This window comes from Apis cerana, linkage group LG4 (assembly GCF_029169275.1).
Source record: "Apis cerana isolate GH-2021 linkage group LG4, AcerK_1.0, whole genome shotgun sequence".
Taxonomy (NCBI): domain Eukaryota; kingdom Metazoa; phylum Arthropoda; class Insecta; order Hymenoptera; family Apidae; genus Apis; species Apis cerana.
In genome coordinates, this window is record NC_083855.1 from 6,990,343 (window position 1) to 7,003,719 (window position 13,377).

The window sequence follows — 13,377 nt, forward strand, 5'->3', positions numbered from 1 at the left end:
TATTTATTCCAAGAATTACGGGAGCTGTATTAGCGTGCACTCGTCCAGACAGGTTCCACGAAGGTGCATAGGCGGCTCTTATGCACGCGATGCAGTTCGTTACGTTAAAGCGGAGCATGTAAATGAGTTTATACGGGCTCGCCGCCTTTTTTTCGCCCCTCCCCCCTCCTTTTTTTCTTTGTTCTTTTTCAACCGGAGAGCGAGTAAACCGCTCTAAAGGAAAAAGCAATTGGAATGTTGCGTTATATATTTTTATCCAATTAGTAGATTTGTAGGATCTTGTCCGGCCAAGGTGAAATTAATTTCAAAGAGAGGAGAGTAATTAAAGGAGTAATTAAAGGAGGATTTAGCAAAGAAATTTTCATTTCAAAAATTATTAAACAGAATTTTTTAATTCCCCAACAAGTGTTTATCAATGAATCGAAGAGTACGATTTGAAACAAATAAATTTTTTGCTCGTACGATCAAAAATCTTTTTTAATTTTTCATTTCAAAGAAAGCCGCCAACGAAATAAAGAGAAGCAATCCGAAAGAAAAGAGAATCGAAACAAAATCAAACCGTTCCAAAAGACTCGGAATCTCTTCGAATCTCGGCCGTAAGAACAAATCGCGCACATCCACGGCCCCTGCCGCAGTTCTCCACGTGGTAAAAGTTGATAAGTGAGCGAAACGAAACGAAACGAGGGTGGCGCGATAGAGCTCGTCGAGATCCTGCTGTTAGATAGAGTTGGCTCGTAATAACGCGCGAGCCGCGCTCTACCTGGCAGGTTGTTATTGCTGCTTATTATTTATCCATCGTGGGCGGCTTGAAACGCGTGGTTCGTGGTCTGTTTACACGGCGAGAGGTGGGAAGAAGCGCAGAGGGGAGGGTGGTACGTTCGAAAGCAGCCACCGACGTTGGAACTTTAATTATTATCCTCCGAGAGAAAGAGAGAGAAAGAGAGAGAACAGGATCGATGTTCCAACTAACTTTGTTCGACCTACCACCACCGACATCAGCTCGGTTGGTGGCCGTGATAAGAAAAGATGTACGACGTCCTAATATTGGATATATATATATACATGCGAACACGGACACGTTGATGACAAAGAATTTTTCCTGTAATCGATAACCAGGCCTTTTTGTTTCCGGAGTGTCGTGGCAACGCGTTGTTTTGAATTCACGCGTCAACGTTGCCTGTTTCAACCCCCTTTGCAAGCTTCTGGAAAGGGAGGAAAAAAGGAACGAATGTGACGAATGGGTGGCGGTCGTGTCGAGAATGGGTGTGTCCTGATGCGAGTTTGATTGATGGCAAACGGAGGGATTGATTCTTGGAGAGCGACGGATTCTCCATTTTTGTTAATGTTTCATGTGTTGTTTGATGGAGTGGAATGGCGAGATTGAAGAGAATGCGAGGAATACTTTTGTTGTGGAATTGGTTGGTGAAGTGTTGGTTGAAGGAGAAATAGTTGAAGGATAATTAATCGAATGTCGAAGGATACTTTTTTTTAAATGAATATGATTTTTCTCTCGCAAAAGTATTTTTCTAACTTTCGAAAGTATAAAGAGACTCAATTATTTAAAACCATTGTCTCTCGCGTTTCGTGAGATATTAATTTTGCAAAGGTTTTTAGGTTATTAATAATGATATTGTTGTGAACACAAGTAGTTGGAAATGTTAATAATACACGATTCAACGTCTGATAATTTGCAACGCACGTTCCAGTGAGCAAATATCTATATATCACTTTGCCTATACTTAGAAAGGCTAAAAGGAGAACAGAACAATCCTGATAATTGCAAAGTCAACTGAATCACTCAATCGTTATTCCACATTATATTCCTCTAACAAATCCTTATTTCTATATTTCTTATAAAACCTGTATATACTCTCTGTATACTTTCTCTTCAACTGCGAACACTGCTAAAACTAAAAGGTCACAAAATGTGTACAAGAGTTTACTCAACTCAAAAGTTTCCTAATGGAAATTTTCCTAATGGAAAAGCTAATTTTCACTACACTATGAAGATAACATTTTCAACAAGGATGCAGTCATCCCTCTTTTGGTCGCAATTAATTAATTGCCATCACTCGATCACAAAATTACCATTATAAATCTATAATTACAAACCTAATGTATTATTCAGTTACTATAATTGTACGCGACCTTCGAGTAATTGCCTCGACGATTATCTTCATTAATGTCCGGTTAAATTAATTAAAATACCATTAATATTATCGTATTATTATTAACTTCTCCGTCTGGCCTGAATCCTCGTTCAAATTATCATTGACCACCCGATGATTCATGAACACGTATCGAGAGAGGAAAGACGAAGTTGCAAAAGCAACTGCGGGAATCTCGTTAAATCGGTTCAACGCGCCGAGTTCGCGATTCTGCCGCAATTCCGGTCTGCCGGCTGAATCTCGCAACAGCGGCGGTGAGTCACAGCGTAGAAAACGAAATGGAAAAATTGCGGCACGGTGATACAGCTCGCTTGCCTTCCAGATCGGTCGCGACCCGACCGATTTCGTGGTCGAGTTCGGTCGAAGGCGCATCGGTGCTAATGATCCGTATCGGTGATCCCGTTATATAGTTGCCACCTCCGCTTCCGCCTCTAATCCGTGTTCCATGCACGGAGAGTCTATCCCTCGAGGAGACTAGAGTATCTCTTCCATCGATATTTCTGAAATTCTTCTTTCGACGACGTTTGAAACGCTTCGAAAACTAGGAAGTGTGAAACGTGTCTGCTATTTTTCCAAGATATTCGAACGATTTATGATTTAAATAGGATGATTTTTAAATAGGATGTAATACAATCGAGAGATTTTTAAGAAGAATATTTGTATAAAATATAAAATGATGGAGGAAAATTCGAGTCGTAATTCGAATCAACCCATGCTCTATTTCTCCAGTGTATCCATTTCCATCTTTCCGCAACAGGGTGCATCCAGGAAGCGATGTTTCCTCTTCCTTTACGAAATTCTACATCAAATTTTCGCAACGTCATCTCGCTCGCTAATTCACTTTCCAACATTCGAATTTTTCCACGGGAGAAAATCCGATAAAATATCGAGTGGATCGTTATTCGAAAGTTCGCTCGATACTCTGTTGCAAAATATCGTTTGCGTCAGATGCAAGCTTAGCCGTGGAAGGTGGAAAATCGCGTTGCGGCTCGCATCATTTCAATATAATAAGCGGATCGCGCGTTAGATGAGGGGCAAGGCTAATGCCTCGGATAGATGGTTCTCTGGAGATTAAGCTTGGTTTTATTCCACTGGTTGTCGACTCGAATATGATCGAGCACGAAATGATAAATAGCTAATGAAACTTTCGTGGAAAAAAAAAGAAAAGAAATATCTAATTGCCGGTATCTACCGGTATAACGCAACCGCTGACGCGATACTATGACGTGGTGAAGGTTTTTCGATAACGACAGCTTGACATTTTCATGTTTCATACACGAAATACAGTCGTTAGTATTACGGAGTACATAATCGTTTATTTTTATTAGATACATTTGTGCGTTTGAAGCATGCGATGAGAAAGTGGAGAGAATGAAGAAAAGGAAAAAATGGAATGAATGAGAAAAGGGAAAAGAAAAACAATTGGTACATTTAATATTATATAAATGTTATATAAATCTTACAGCGATAAATCAAAATGTCGAAATATCGCAAGAATCATTCGTCCCAAAACGACAGCAAGAAATAAACGAATATCTGAGACAGAACTTTTCCTAATAGATATTTATTAAATATTTCAACTATAACAAAAATCCAACGTACGTATCTAACGCAGCTACACGCAATACATCTTCTAATTGCAATCATTAAATCTTCGTTTTCCTCGTTAAAATTCCATCTCGAAGGTTTTCACTCGAAGATTCTCGATTCCCACAACTCGGAAGGACGTGTTCTCCGAATATCCGATCGATTTAATCGCAATTAAAATAATTCATGGAAGCGATGCAGGCCAATCGTAACAGTTCGAACGTCAACCCGAGATTAATTACGAATAATTACCGAATAATCACGCTGTCGGCGGTATCGTTAAGGTCGATGCGCGTGTACGAGAGAACTTCCAACCGCGTCCATTGTTTCGACGAGGCGCCATTGTGTTGTTGCGTTTTCGCGCGGCAATCTTCTTCTAATTGGATTAACCACGGTCCTCGTAACGAAATGAAAAAAGAAAAAAGAAGAAAAAAAAAGAAAAAAGGAAAAGAAAGGAAAGACAGAAAGAAGGGATAAGGGAAAAAGGACGGAGAAGAAAAGAAGGAAGGAGGAAGTTGATTTGTTGGCGTAACGTTTAGAGACGTTTAATTGCAAGTATTGGGGGACTGTTGGATACTTTTTACAGTCATTCTAAAGAACAACGTGTAAAGAAATTCTTTTTTTCTTTGGCGCTTTTCAATGGTATTAATATTAGCTAAATTAAGGCTCAATCAGTCAACTTTTTAATTAACGATATTCGTTCAAATTATTAGGATATTATTTTACATAATATAGTTAATCATGATTATAAATAAAATTCGGATCAATAGTCCTTCTTCTATTATATAAACTTTCGTTTCGTCAATTTGTAGTTAAACGAATCGATTTGAAACAAAACTTGTCCCGCGATTCTAATTGATATTGTTTATTTCTTATTGACATATTGCAATACGTTACGTAACATTAAATGCACAACTTGTTTGACTTCGATGCAACATGGATTATCAATATAAAAAACCTGTTTGTTAATACCAGAGGCAATCTCGAAAGATCGATTGAAACTCAATCTAACAGGTGAAGTGACAACAGATTTGCGAAGTACGGATTTATCGTTCTGTTATGCATTTTCCAAGATTGGATAGATTTAATCTATGTTTGAGCTTTTACCTATTACCAGCCATCGGTGATATGTTTCGTAAGAACGTCTCCAACCAGAATTAGTTACCTTTCAATTTCTTTTACATCACAGCCTTTCAACGATTTTATGCATTTTATACTTTCTGCAATTATAAATTTAATAACAATACGGCGTTAATTGTTCGATTTATGTTTTTAATTGCATTGGAATAAAATTGCAATTTTAAATGAAATTATTATATTTATACGTTTAATAAGATATTTTTGTTGATCTATGCAAATAATATGTGTTGGGAATAAAGTTAAATTGGAATTTTGAAAGAGAGGAAATTGTAACTTTGGAAAGATTGCAACTTTGAAAGAAATTACGTAGGAAATTGCAATCTTGAAAGAGATTTTTCGCAAAATTGCAGTTTTTTTTTCAAAGAAATTTCCCGAGGAATACCTATTAAATTTGAATATCGTTTTTTTCCCCTTTTTACGTTTCAGATATCTAGAAGAAATGGGACTAGCGGAGAGAGAGGCCGAAATGCAAGAGCTGGAAACCTCGAGACCCGGCAGATCGCGAGATCTCTTTGGCGTGCAACTCGAGGTAATTGCTTTTAAAATATTATTTGCATCTCTACGATCTCTACCTTTAATCAAAAATTCTTCCGATCAAAAATAATTTTTACACAAATTCCAATCTTTTCTTAAAATCTCCTCGACGAAAATATTTACAATCCTTTATTTTTTTCTTTTTCTTTCTCTCGGTTCGTTGTTATCGAAGAGAAAATCATGAAAAATCACGCGGAAATATAATTTCTCCACAAAAATTCTCCTTAAAAATTTTTTGTTCGGTAAAGGGCGTCGAACGCAACTAGATCTCCGACTATCCTTGTCGAGGTCAGAAACAAATTCGATCCGGAATCGATAGCCCGTTCACCGCATAAGGTGGCGGGTTGCAAATTCAATAGTCACTTTTGCCAAGAGCACCGAGTGTATAGATCGAGTGAGAGGCACGACCCAGAAAACGGTATCGGTATTGGCTGGAACAAACGGCTATCTGAAACCGAAACGACACCGAGGAAAGAAAGTCTTCTTGCGCTCTTTCTTCCTTTCCCCATCGCTGATCCTTCTCGAGGATCGCCAAGGATCGCCCATGGATTATTACTCGTTTCTACCCGAGCTATCTTTAAAACTGATCCAATTTTCTTTAAGTAGATTTATCGCGGTGCTGAATTTTTAAGAGAGAAATAATTGAGAAATTTGTTTCGAGCAAAAGGGGAAATAAAGGAAGGAAGAAGAAAAAGCGAAAATTGTCTTGAACGATGAAAAGTCATTTTTGACGCGAAATTGAAGGACTTTTATTCATCTTAAATTTCATTGGATCTTATGAAAGTATCGACGAATTTATCTCTTTAGAATTTCTATGTTATAATTCGTACACGGAGTTTCGAAATTTTGAATAAAGAAAATTTAATATTAGAATTTAGAAAGAAATATTAAATAATTTAATTTGATTTTTGAAAATCTTCCCACGTTTTTTTTTTATATATTCTTTATATATTATTAATTACAATAGAAAAGACGTGGAGAAGAAAGTTGTACACATAGATATAGACAAATTCTATAAAATTCAAAGTACCTATCAAACGATAATATTAGACAATAAAATTTTCTTTATCCTCGCATCTTCTATCATTCAAACTTTCCTTGACACGAATCTTTCACAAGTAAACTCGGAAACGAATTTACACGAATTTACTTTATACCCACAATTTTCAGACATACCTCCTCCTTTCCTAATTAATAATATCGATTTTATTTCCCTTTCATCGTTGAACCAATAATTAACAGAGAAAGGTAACAAAAAACAGTGGAACGACTTGGCGTGGCGGGATCGATGCGATACGATTTTCACTTCCGGTTTTCGCGCGATCGATTTTCATCCGAGGCCATCGATTTTTAGAAAGGTATCACCTTTCTCTTGTATACCGACTCGTAAAAAGTCGAACGAAATTGGAAAGCCATCGCGCGAAATCATTCGATCGATGTATAAATCGTTCGGTCGCGATCGTTCCTCGTCCGTCGATCTCGATCTCCCAAGCTTTTCGTACACCCTTTGTTTTATTATCACGTTTCGACGCATAATAATCGAAGAGATTGTTTCACAAATTTTTATTGGGATTGTGCAATATTGGAAAGCATTGTTTAGTTGCAATTTTATTAGAAATCATGGAATTATACACCGGGGTATTTTATTATCCACTTAATGCGAGTAGCTATTACGTTATTTGAAATTACCATATGCCTTGGAAAATATATATTATTATCAGAATAATATGAAATTTGTTTATGTCTTATACTTTCGAAATTATAATTTGATAATTATTTTTTTGCGATTAAGTAAAATATCTATCCGAATCTAATCCAGAATAAAATTATTTTTAAATAATACATAAATAATTATTTCCATTCGCTCTCGCGATTTTTAATTTTAAAGTTTCTTTCGATCGAAAAAGATAATTTATTTATTCGAGGAATATTATTGCGTTATTATTGCGACTCTATGAGAAACACAGATGCATCTAATCATCGATAGTTGTAAATATCCGTTAGATCGTGGGTAACTCATTTGTCCATCTTTTTAATTTGCACAGCACAGCTCGTAACGGGAATCTATTGTAAACGCATATCTAATTTATTAGGTCAAGATTACATATTTCTTTTTTTTTTTTAAATTGTGCCAAATTCGATCGATCATCTTCGATCGACCATTATCGAGTAATTAATGAATTTTAAATACGAGAATATTTACTTCAAACTTTACCAATTGATTTACGAAAGATTTCGTTAATGATATTAATTCATTCCTGCAAAGGGATACTGAATATGACAAAGTAAGTTGATCCATCTAACTACAAGATTCTAATTATGAAATACGTAAAAACCGTAAAGAGAAAAACTTGATGATATTTTTCTAATTTTTATGAGAAAGCGGTACTTATTAAAATTGGACTTGTCCACACTTCCGTCTACACTTGTGATTAAAATAGTTGTATCTTATACAACTCAAGTTTTTCTTCTTCGACTTCTTTGAATCTGATACTATTAAAATATATCCTTTCAAACTATTTATCGGTGCTTGAAATGGAAAACGATTCATGTTGGATATTCGAAGTTAAAATCGAAAGACAATAAATTTCGAAAGATTTCTAAGAAAATATAAATTGAACGCTTCTGAATTGAACGCTTTCGAGATTATCATCGATCCAGAAACGGTATATAGAATTTCAATAAAGAAATAAAAGAGAATGGAATAAAAATATATCTAACATTTAGAACATTTTATGTAAGTAACTTTCCTACTTTTTTATAACGAGTTTTTGTTATTTGATAGAGAATCATCTCAAAGGATCGGCCAATATTATCACGTACTCTCCCCCTTATAATGTAATCACGGTTGAACCGTGAGTAATTTAGTTTTTTGCTATAATCTTATCCTTCTCTCTCTTTCTCTCTCTCTCGAGATTTCTTAATAATTCCCTGTCATGGAACCTAACGATCAGTCGACTCGTTTTTTATCCCTATCCAAGAATTAGATCTACACTTTTTACGCCTGTTTTTCGTCTATCACGAGTTATCGATATTTCTATATCGTGAAAGTGATCAACTCGTTGTAATTTTCACGGTTGACGATTACTTCATTTCGATACGATTGGTCGTTGAGCAATCCTTTAACTGTTTCGTTTCGTTTCTTCTTTTTTCTTTTTAATATTGCTGGATAATTTAGTTTCTGCGAAAATTCTTTAGAAAGTATCAAATTTATTATACGAAATCTATCGGTTCGATTGAATTTCGCGATTATTCCGATTGTAGAACTACATCTTTTAATTATTTCCTCGATTACTCGAGAAATCAACCGAAGAAAGTTGGATTGATTCTACCGTATTCCTTATAAATTTCATCAAAATCGAGTGAAACTTTTCTTACAAGAATAGAAAAAATTCAGAATTCTAATCTTTCATTCACTTTCAACGCTTCGAGTAAAAGTTCCCAAAACTATCTATTCCCTTCTCCATTTTCCATCCAATATATCTACATTCATACTACATACTCTTCGAAGCCAACCACCTAAGATCAACTATAATAATACTATGTACTTTCCAAGTTAATGATGAAAAGAAAGAGGGAAAGAAAGAAAAAATGTCCGCAAGATAGAAAACGAAAAGAAAAGAGAGAGAGAGACAGAAAAGAAGAGCAACACGAGAGCCATCCACCCCGTTGGAGGAAGAAAACAAGCGCGGAGCAGAAAGACGAGGTTCATGAATTATCGAACAAACAGATGTTATGCGATGGAAGGGCCCCACAGTGGCCGTTCTAACGTAATTTGATCGGCCGGAGGAGATACCAGCTCGCCCTTGCATAAAACTGCTTCCCTCTATCGTAATCACCGATGAGCCTTTATTAATTGGCGGCCAATATGGCGCGAGCCTAATTAATCGCGGCGCGGCTCATTATAAACGACACGGCTTAATGCCTGCCGAGCGAGCATCGTCTATCTCCATCTCTCTCCCTCTCTCTCTCTCTCCTCCTCTCCCCTTCTCACGATCGACCTCCTGCCCGTTTTAATCGGCACGATGTAAACCGGCTGTAATATCGAGTCACGAGTTCATTAAATCGTCGATCAAGGTGTGTAACGCGTTGGTTGGATTGGATTTGGTTGGGTTGGGTTGGGTTGAGTCGAGCGCGGGAAAATTGCGAGATGGGTGAATCCGAAAAGAGGATCTTTCTCGAGCGTGGAAAGATATTGGTGTTATTTTGTTAATCTTTTTGAGAAGAGGTTTCCGCTGAAGTAATGTTTGATTCGTGGGGAGGGATATTTTCACATCATGAAAGTTATCAGGGTATTAAGATGTTATTATTGATAATTAATCTAGAAAGAGTATTTTTCCATAATTTATTCGATGGATTTTTATCGTTATATGTACGCAAATAATTTTCAAATTTTGGATACGGTATTCCAAGTTTGTGAGGTTGAGATCTTGGTTTTTTCAAAGAACTAGCTTCGTCAAAAATTTCATTTAGATTCCGAGCAATGACGAATTGTGGTACCGAAAAAACGAAGGAGAAAAATTACAACGTCTCGAGGAAACCGCAAGTGGATCGTGACGGTGGTCCGTAATTTTGATCGCGGTGCTTATGATAATTTAGCCGCGTTTAGCGTAAAAGTGAAAACAATTCGGGGCCCGTGGAAGCGTAACCGGATAATGGCGCGGCTGACGCGTCATGCACCAAAGAAATTACGAAATCCGTCATGCTGTCTCTTTTTCCCCTCCTTCCTTTTCCTTTCCTTCCCTTTCATCGATACGATTAAATGTCATTTCGCAAAGGAACGATGGATGGCTATCGATTAATCGCGGAATTCACGGAAGAAACTGCTTGCCAGACAAGTGTTTGGAAATTGTCCACGATTAATATAGAAACACACTAACTAACGACTAAGAGAATTTGCCAAAAAAGATGGAGATAATCTTTAGAAAGCTTTTATACATTATTCGCCATTTGAAAGTGGTGGAATATGGAATCAAAATTATGGTAAATTTATTTATGAAAAAATAAATTTTTCTTTATCGATCCACGGCACGTTATCTAAATCTGCATTTTAAATATCTAATAGAAAAGAAATACAGTATCCTTGGGTCTTTCGAGACTAAGCGTCAAAAAGAAAGGAGAGAAACGATGAAAAGTCCATTGAATATTGAAATTCAACGGATTAAACCTCGAAACGACTTTAAAAGTTTCATGAAAAATATAAAAAAGCAACTAGAAAGTGTGCATCATCTTTGTGCAAACGGACCTCGTTTCAAACAGACCACAAATCCACGTCTCAATTATTCTCCATCCGTCCCCCCTCCTCCTCCATCTTTACTCAACAATCAGCTGTCCTTCCCGAGACAGAGTGAATGGCGCAAAAAGCTTCCTCGAAGAAGCTCGCGGATGCATCGACTTCGAACGATCGTCCTAACACGGAAATACGTTTTATCCTCTCTTTCTTGTTGTCAGTACCGTTTTCTTTTCGCCGACTTGCCAAAGGTTGACGTCGTTTCACGGTTTATACCTTTCATCGCGGATAATTTCGTTCGTCTCGCTTCTCCGGCAACCGTTTCCAAACCAAACGACCAGTTCGAATCCGCCGTTTACCATATAAGAGGGGAGAGAGGGGGGAGGAGGGAGGAAGAGGCGCAGTTTAATCGCGGCAACAGAGCAATTTTTCCCGCAATTGTTCCTTCTTCCCTCCTCCACCTCCTCCTTCCCTCCGCGATCGAAAACCCTCGACCCATCGATCGATCGAATCGCGAACGAGGTCGAGTTATTTTTGCATCCACGTGGTGCAATTTTCACGAAATTCACCATCGGATCTCGCGGTTCATTTGCGTCGTGCCTCGTTTTTCCGATGGCTTCTGATCGGTTTTTACTTTGTTAAATTCTTTTTTTTGAGAAGGGGTTGGGAAGGGAGAGGAGGAGAGAGTTTCGTTTCGTAAGTTTGATGAATCATGACGGTGTAAAATTGATATTCGTGGTCTTTTTTCTAACCGTTCATTTTAACGATTCGTGTAATTATTTTAACGGATGTCGATAGAAAATGCGTGATTCGTTGTCGAAATAGCGATTGCCCACCTGTATATATCGATCGAATTTTGTTGATTGCGGTTTTGCCGCAAAGGAACGAAGCAAATGATCAATCCTGTTTTTAAAAATTATATATATTTGAAAATATTTGCAAGCGATGGAATAATCGGGGAGGGATTTGCGAAATTATTATTGTAAATAAACATTTAGAGAATTTAAAAAAAAATTATTGAAATTTCTCCCAGATATCTAATTTCCATGATAAAACGAATATTTATCCGTTCATCTTTTGCCGATAAAGGAAAACAACGTTTCCTCGTTCACCTGACACGTTTATTCAAGCCATTATCAAACGGCGTTCCGACAAGGAAGAGAAAGAAGAAAGAAAAAGGAGGATGAATTTTCCGCAAGACGAACGATTACAAACACTGATCGTGTGATTCGATAAAATGTCGAAATATGAGTTTGCGCAATTGCTCGCCCTTCGTATAATCGCGATAGTAAAAGCCGATTACGAAGCGCTGTCAGCTATTATCCTGTCTTTCCTAATCGGACATCCTTGTTAGCTGGGTGGAAGACGGAACTGTCATGTGCCGCGAATTATATCTTTAATAAACTTCATAGCCGCGTAACGTCAGTCAACTGTCGGTTAATCGCAACGGCAACCTTAGTAGAAAATAATTTTTTCTTCTTTCTTTATTTTCACCCGTGGATCAATGTTTAAATTAAACTCTGTTTCGCGAGCTGGAAATTTTAATTTTTCACCTTTTTCTTTTTCTTTTTCTTTTTATTTTTTTACTTGGACAACGAACAATGGATAACACAACAAAGTTGAATGGAAATTAAAAGATAATTTAATTCTGTTGTTGCTTGCGTGTAAGGAAATGTGAAAAAAAAAAGAAAAAGGAAGAATATTTTGTGTCTTCTATATACCGTATTTTTTTGTGCTTAATACATATGTTCTTCGAAATAATTTCGTATTAATAATAACAATTTTTACAAAAATTAAACTCTCTAGCCAATTATTTCCACGAATAAATTTAATTCGAATATTCGATATTTCTCGAATCGTAATTTCGAGGTAATAAAGTTAAACCATCGTATATTTCGTCGATCATTTCTCTTTCTACTCGACATACTCGACATTGTACGATATCTCTTGCTATCGAGCCACTGCTGCCGCAACTGATAACAACCCTTCGATCCACTCGATGTGAAAATGCGATATCGCGATAAAGTAACGTGGATTACTTGCTAAAGATTAACTCGCTCAACTACAACAAATGATATCGATTTGTTCCCAGCTCGAGGTAAAAGTACAGACACCGTTCCATCTCTCCCTCTCCCCTATATTTGTCGAAATTTCAACTTTCGTTTTTATTAAGCTTTCTTTTTCGAAAAAAACCTACTTACGATTTCGAGTAGTCATAGGACTTGTAAACCAGAAGAGATCAACGTGTAAAACGAGGAAAACGAGGATGCTTATACAGACCATTCGATTAATTTGCAACGATTGATAACCGAGTTTTTGGAAATCGATAAAATTCAGATAATGATCCTTCGATTATTTTAAGACTCTGTGACAGATATATATTTTCCAAATATATATAAATTAGATCTGTCGGCTTGAAAACAATTTAATTATCTTTTCTTTATATCTAAATTCGACAAATGTACGAATTAAATCAATTTCGCATATAAAATTTTTTTCAGAGATGCTTCGATCGCCACTTCCTCGCTCATTGCCATTGATTAATTAATCGAATCGCAAAGAATCGTCTAGAAAATATTTTCTAGCGGAAGTGCGATTATATCGCCTTCCAACAATCTATTCGAACGTATGCGCAAAGACGAACCTATGCAAAGATGCGAGGCGAACTGATCTCAATCCAGTTTGTCGAGTTTGCACAATCCCGGAATAATAATAAGT

The 13,377-nt window shown here is 36.8% G+C and overlaps 1 protein-coding gene across 2 annotated transcripts in view; it reads left to right on the forward strand.

Annotated features, from left to right (window-relative positions):
• Positions 1 to 13,377, forward strand: part of LOC107995625 (uncharacterized) — a 72,608-nt gene that overhangs the window by 46,177 nt on the left and 13,054 nt on the right. For both annotated transcript variants that reach the window (XM_017053252.3, XM_017053251.3), the window contains exon 2: positions 5,322 to 5,424. In XM_017053252.3, the coding sequence (XP_016908741.1) occupies positions 5,335 to 5,424 (90 nt within the window). In that variant the 5' untranslated portion in view covers positions 5,322 to 5,334. The remainder of the gene's footprint in view (positions 1 to 5,321; positions 5,425 to 13,377) is intronic.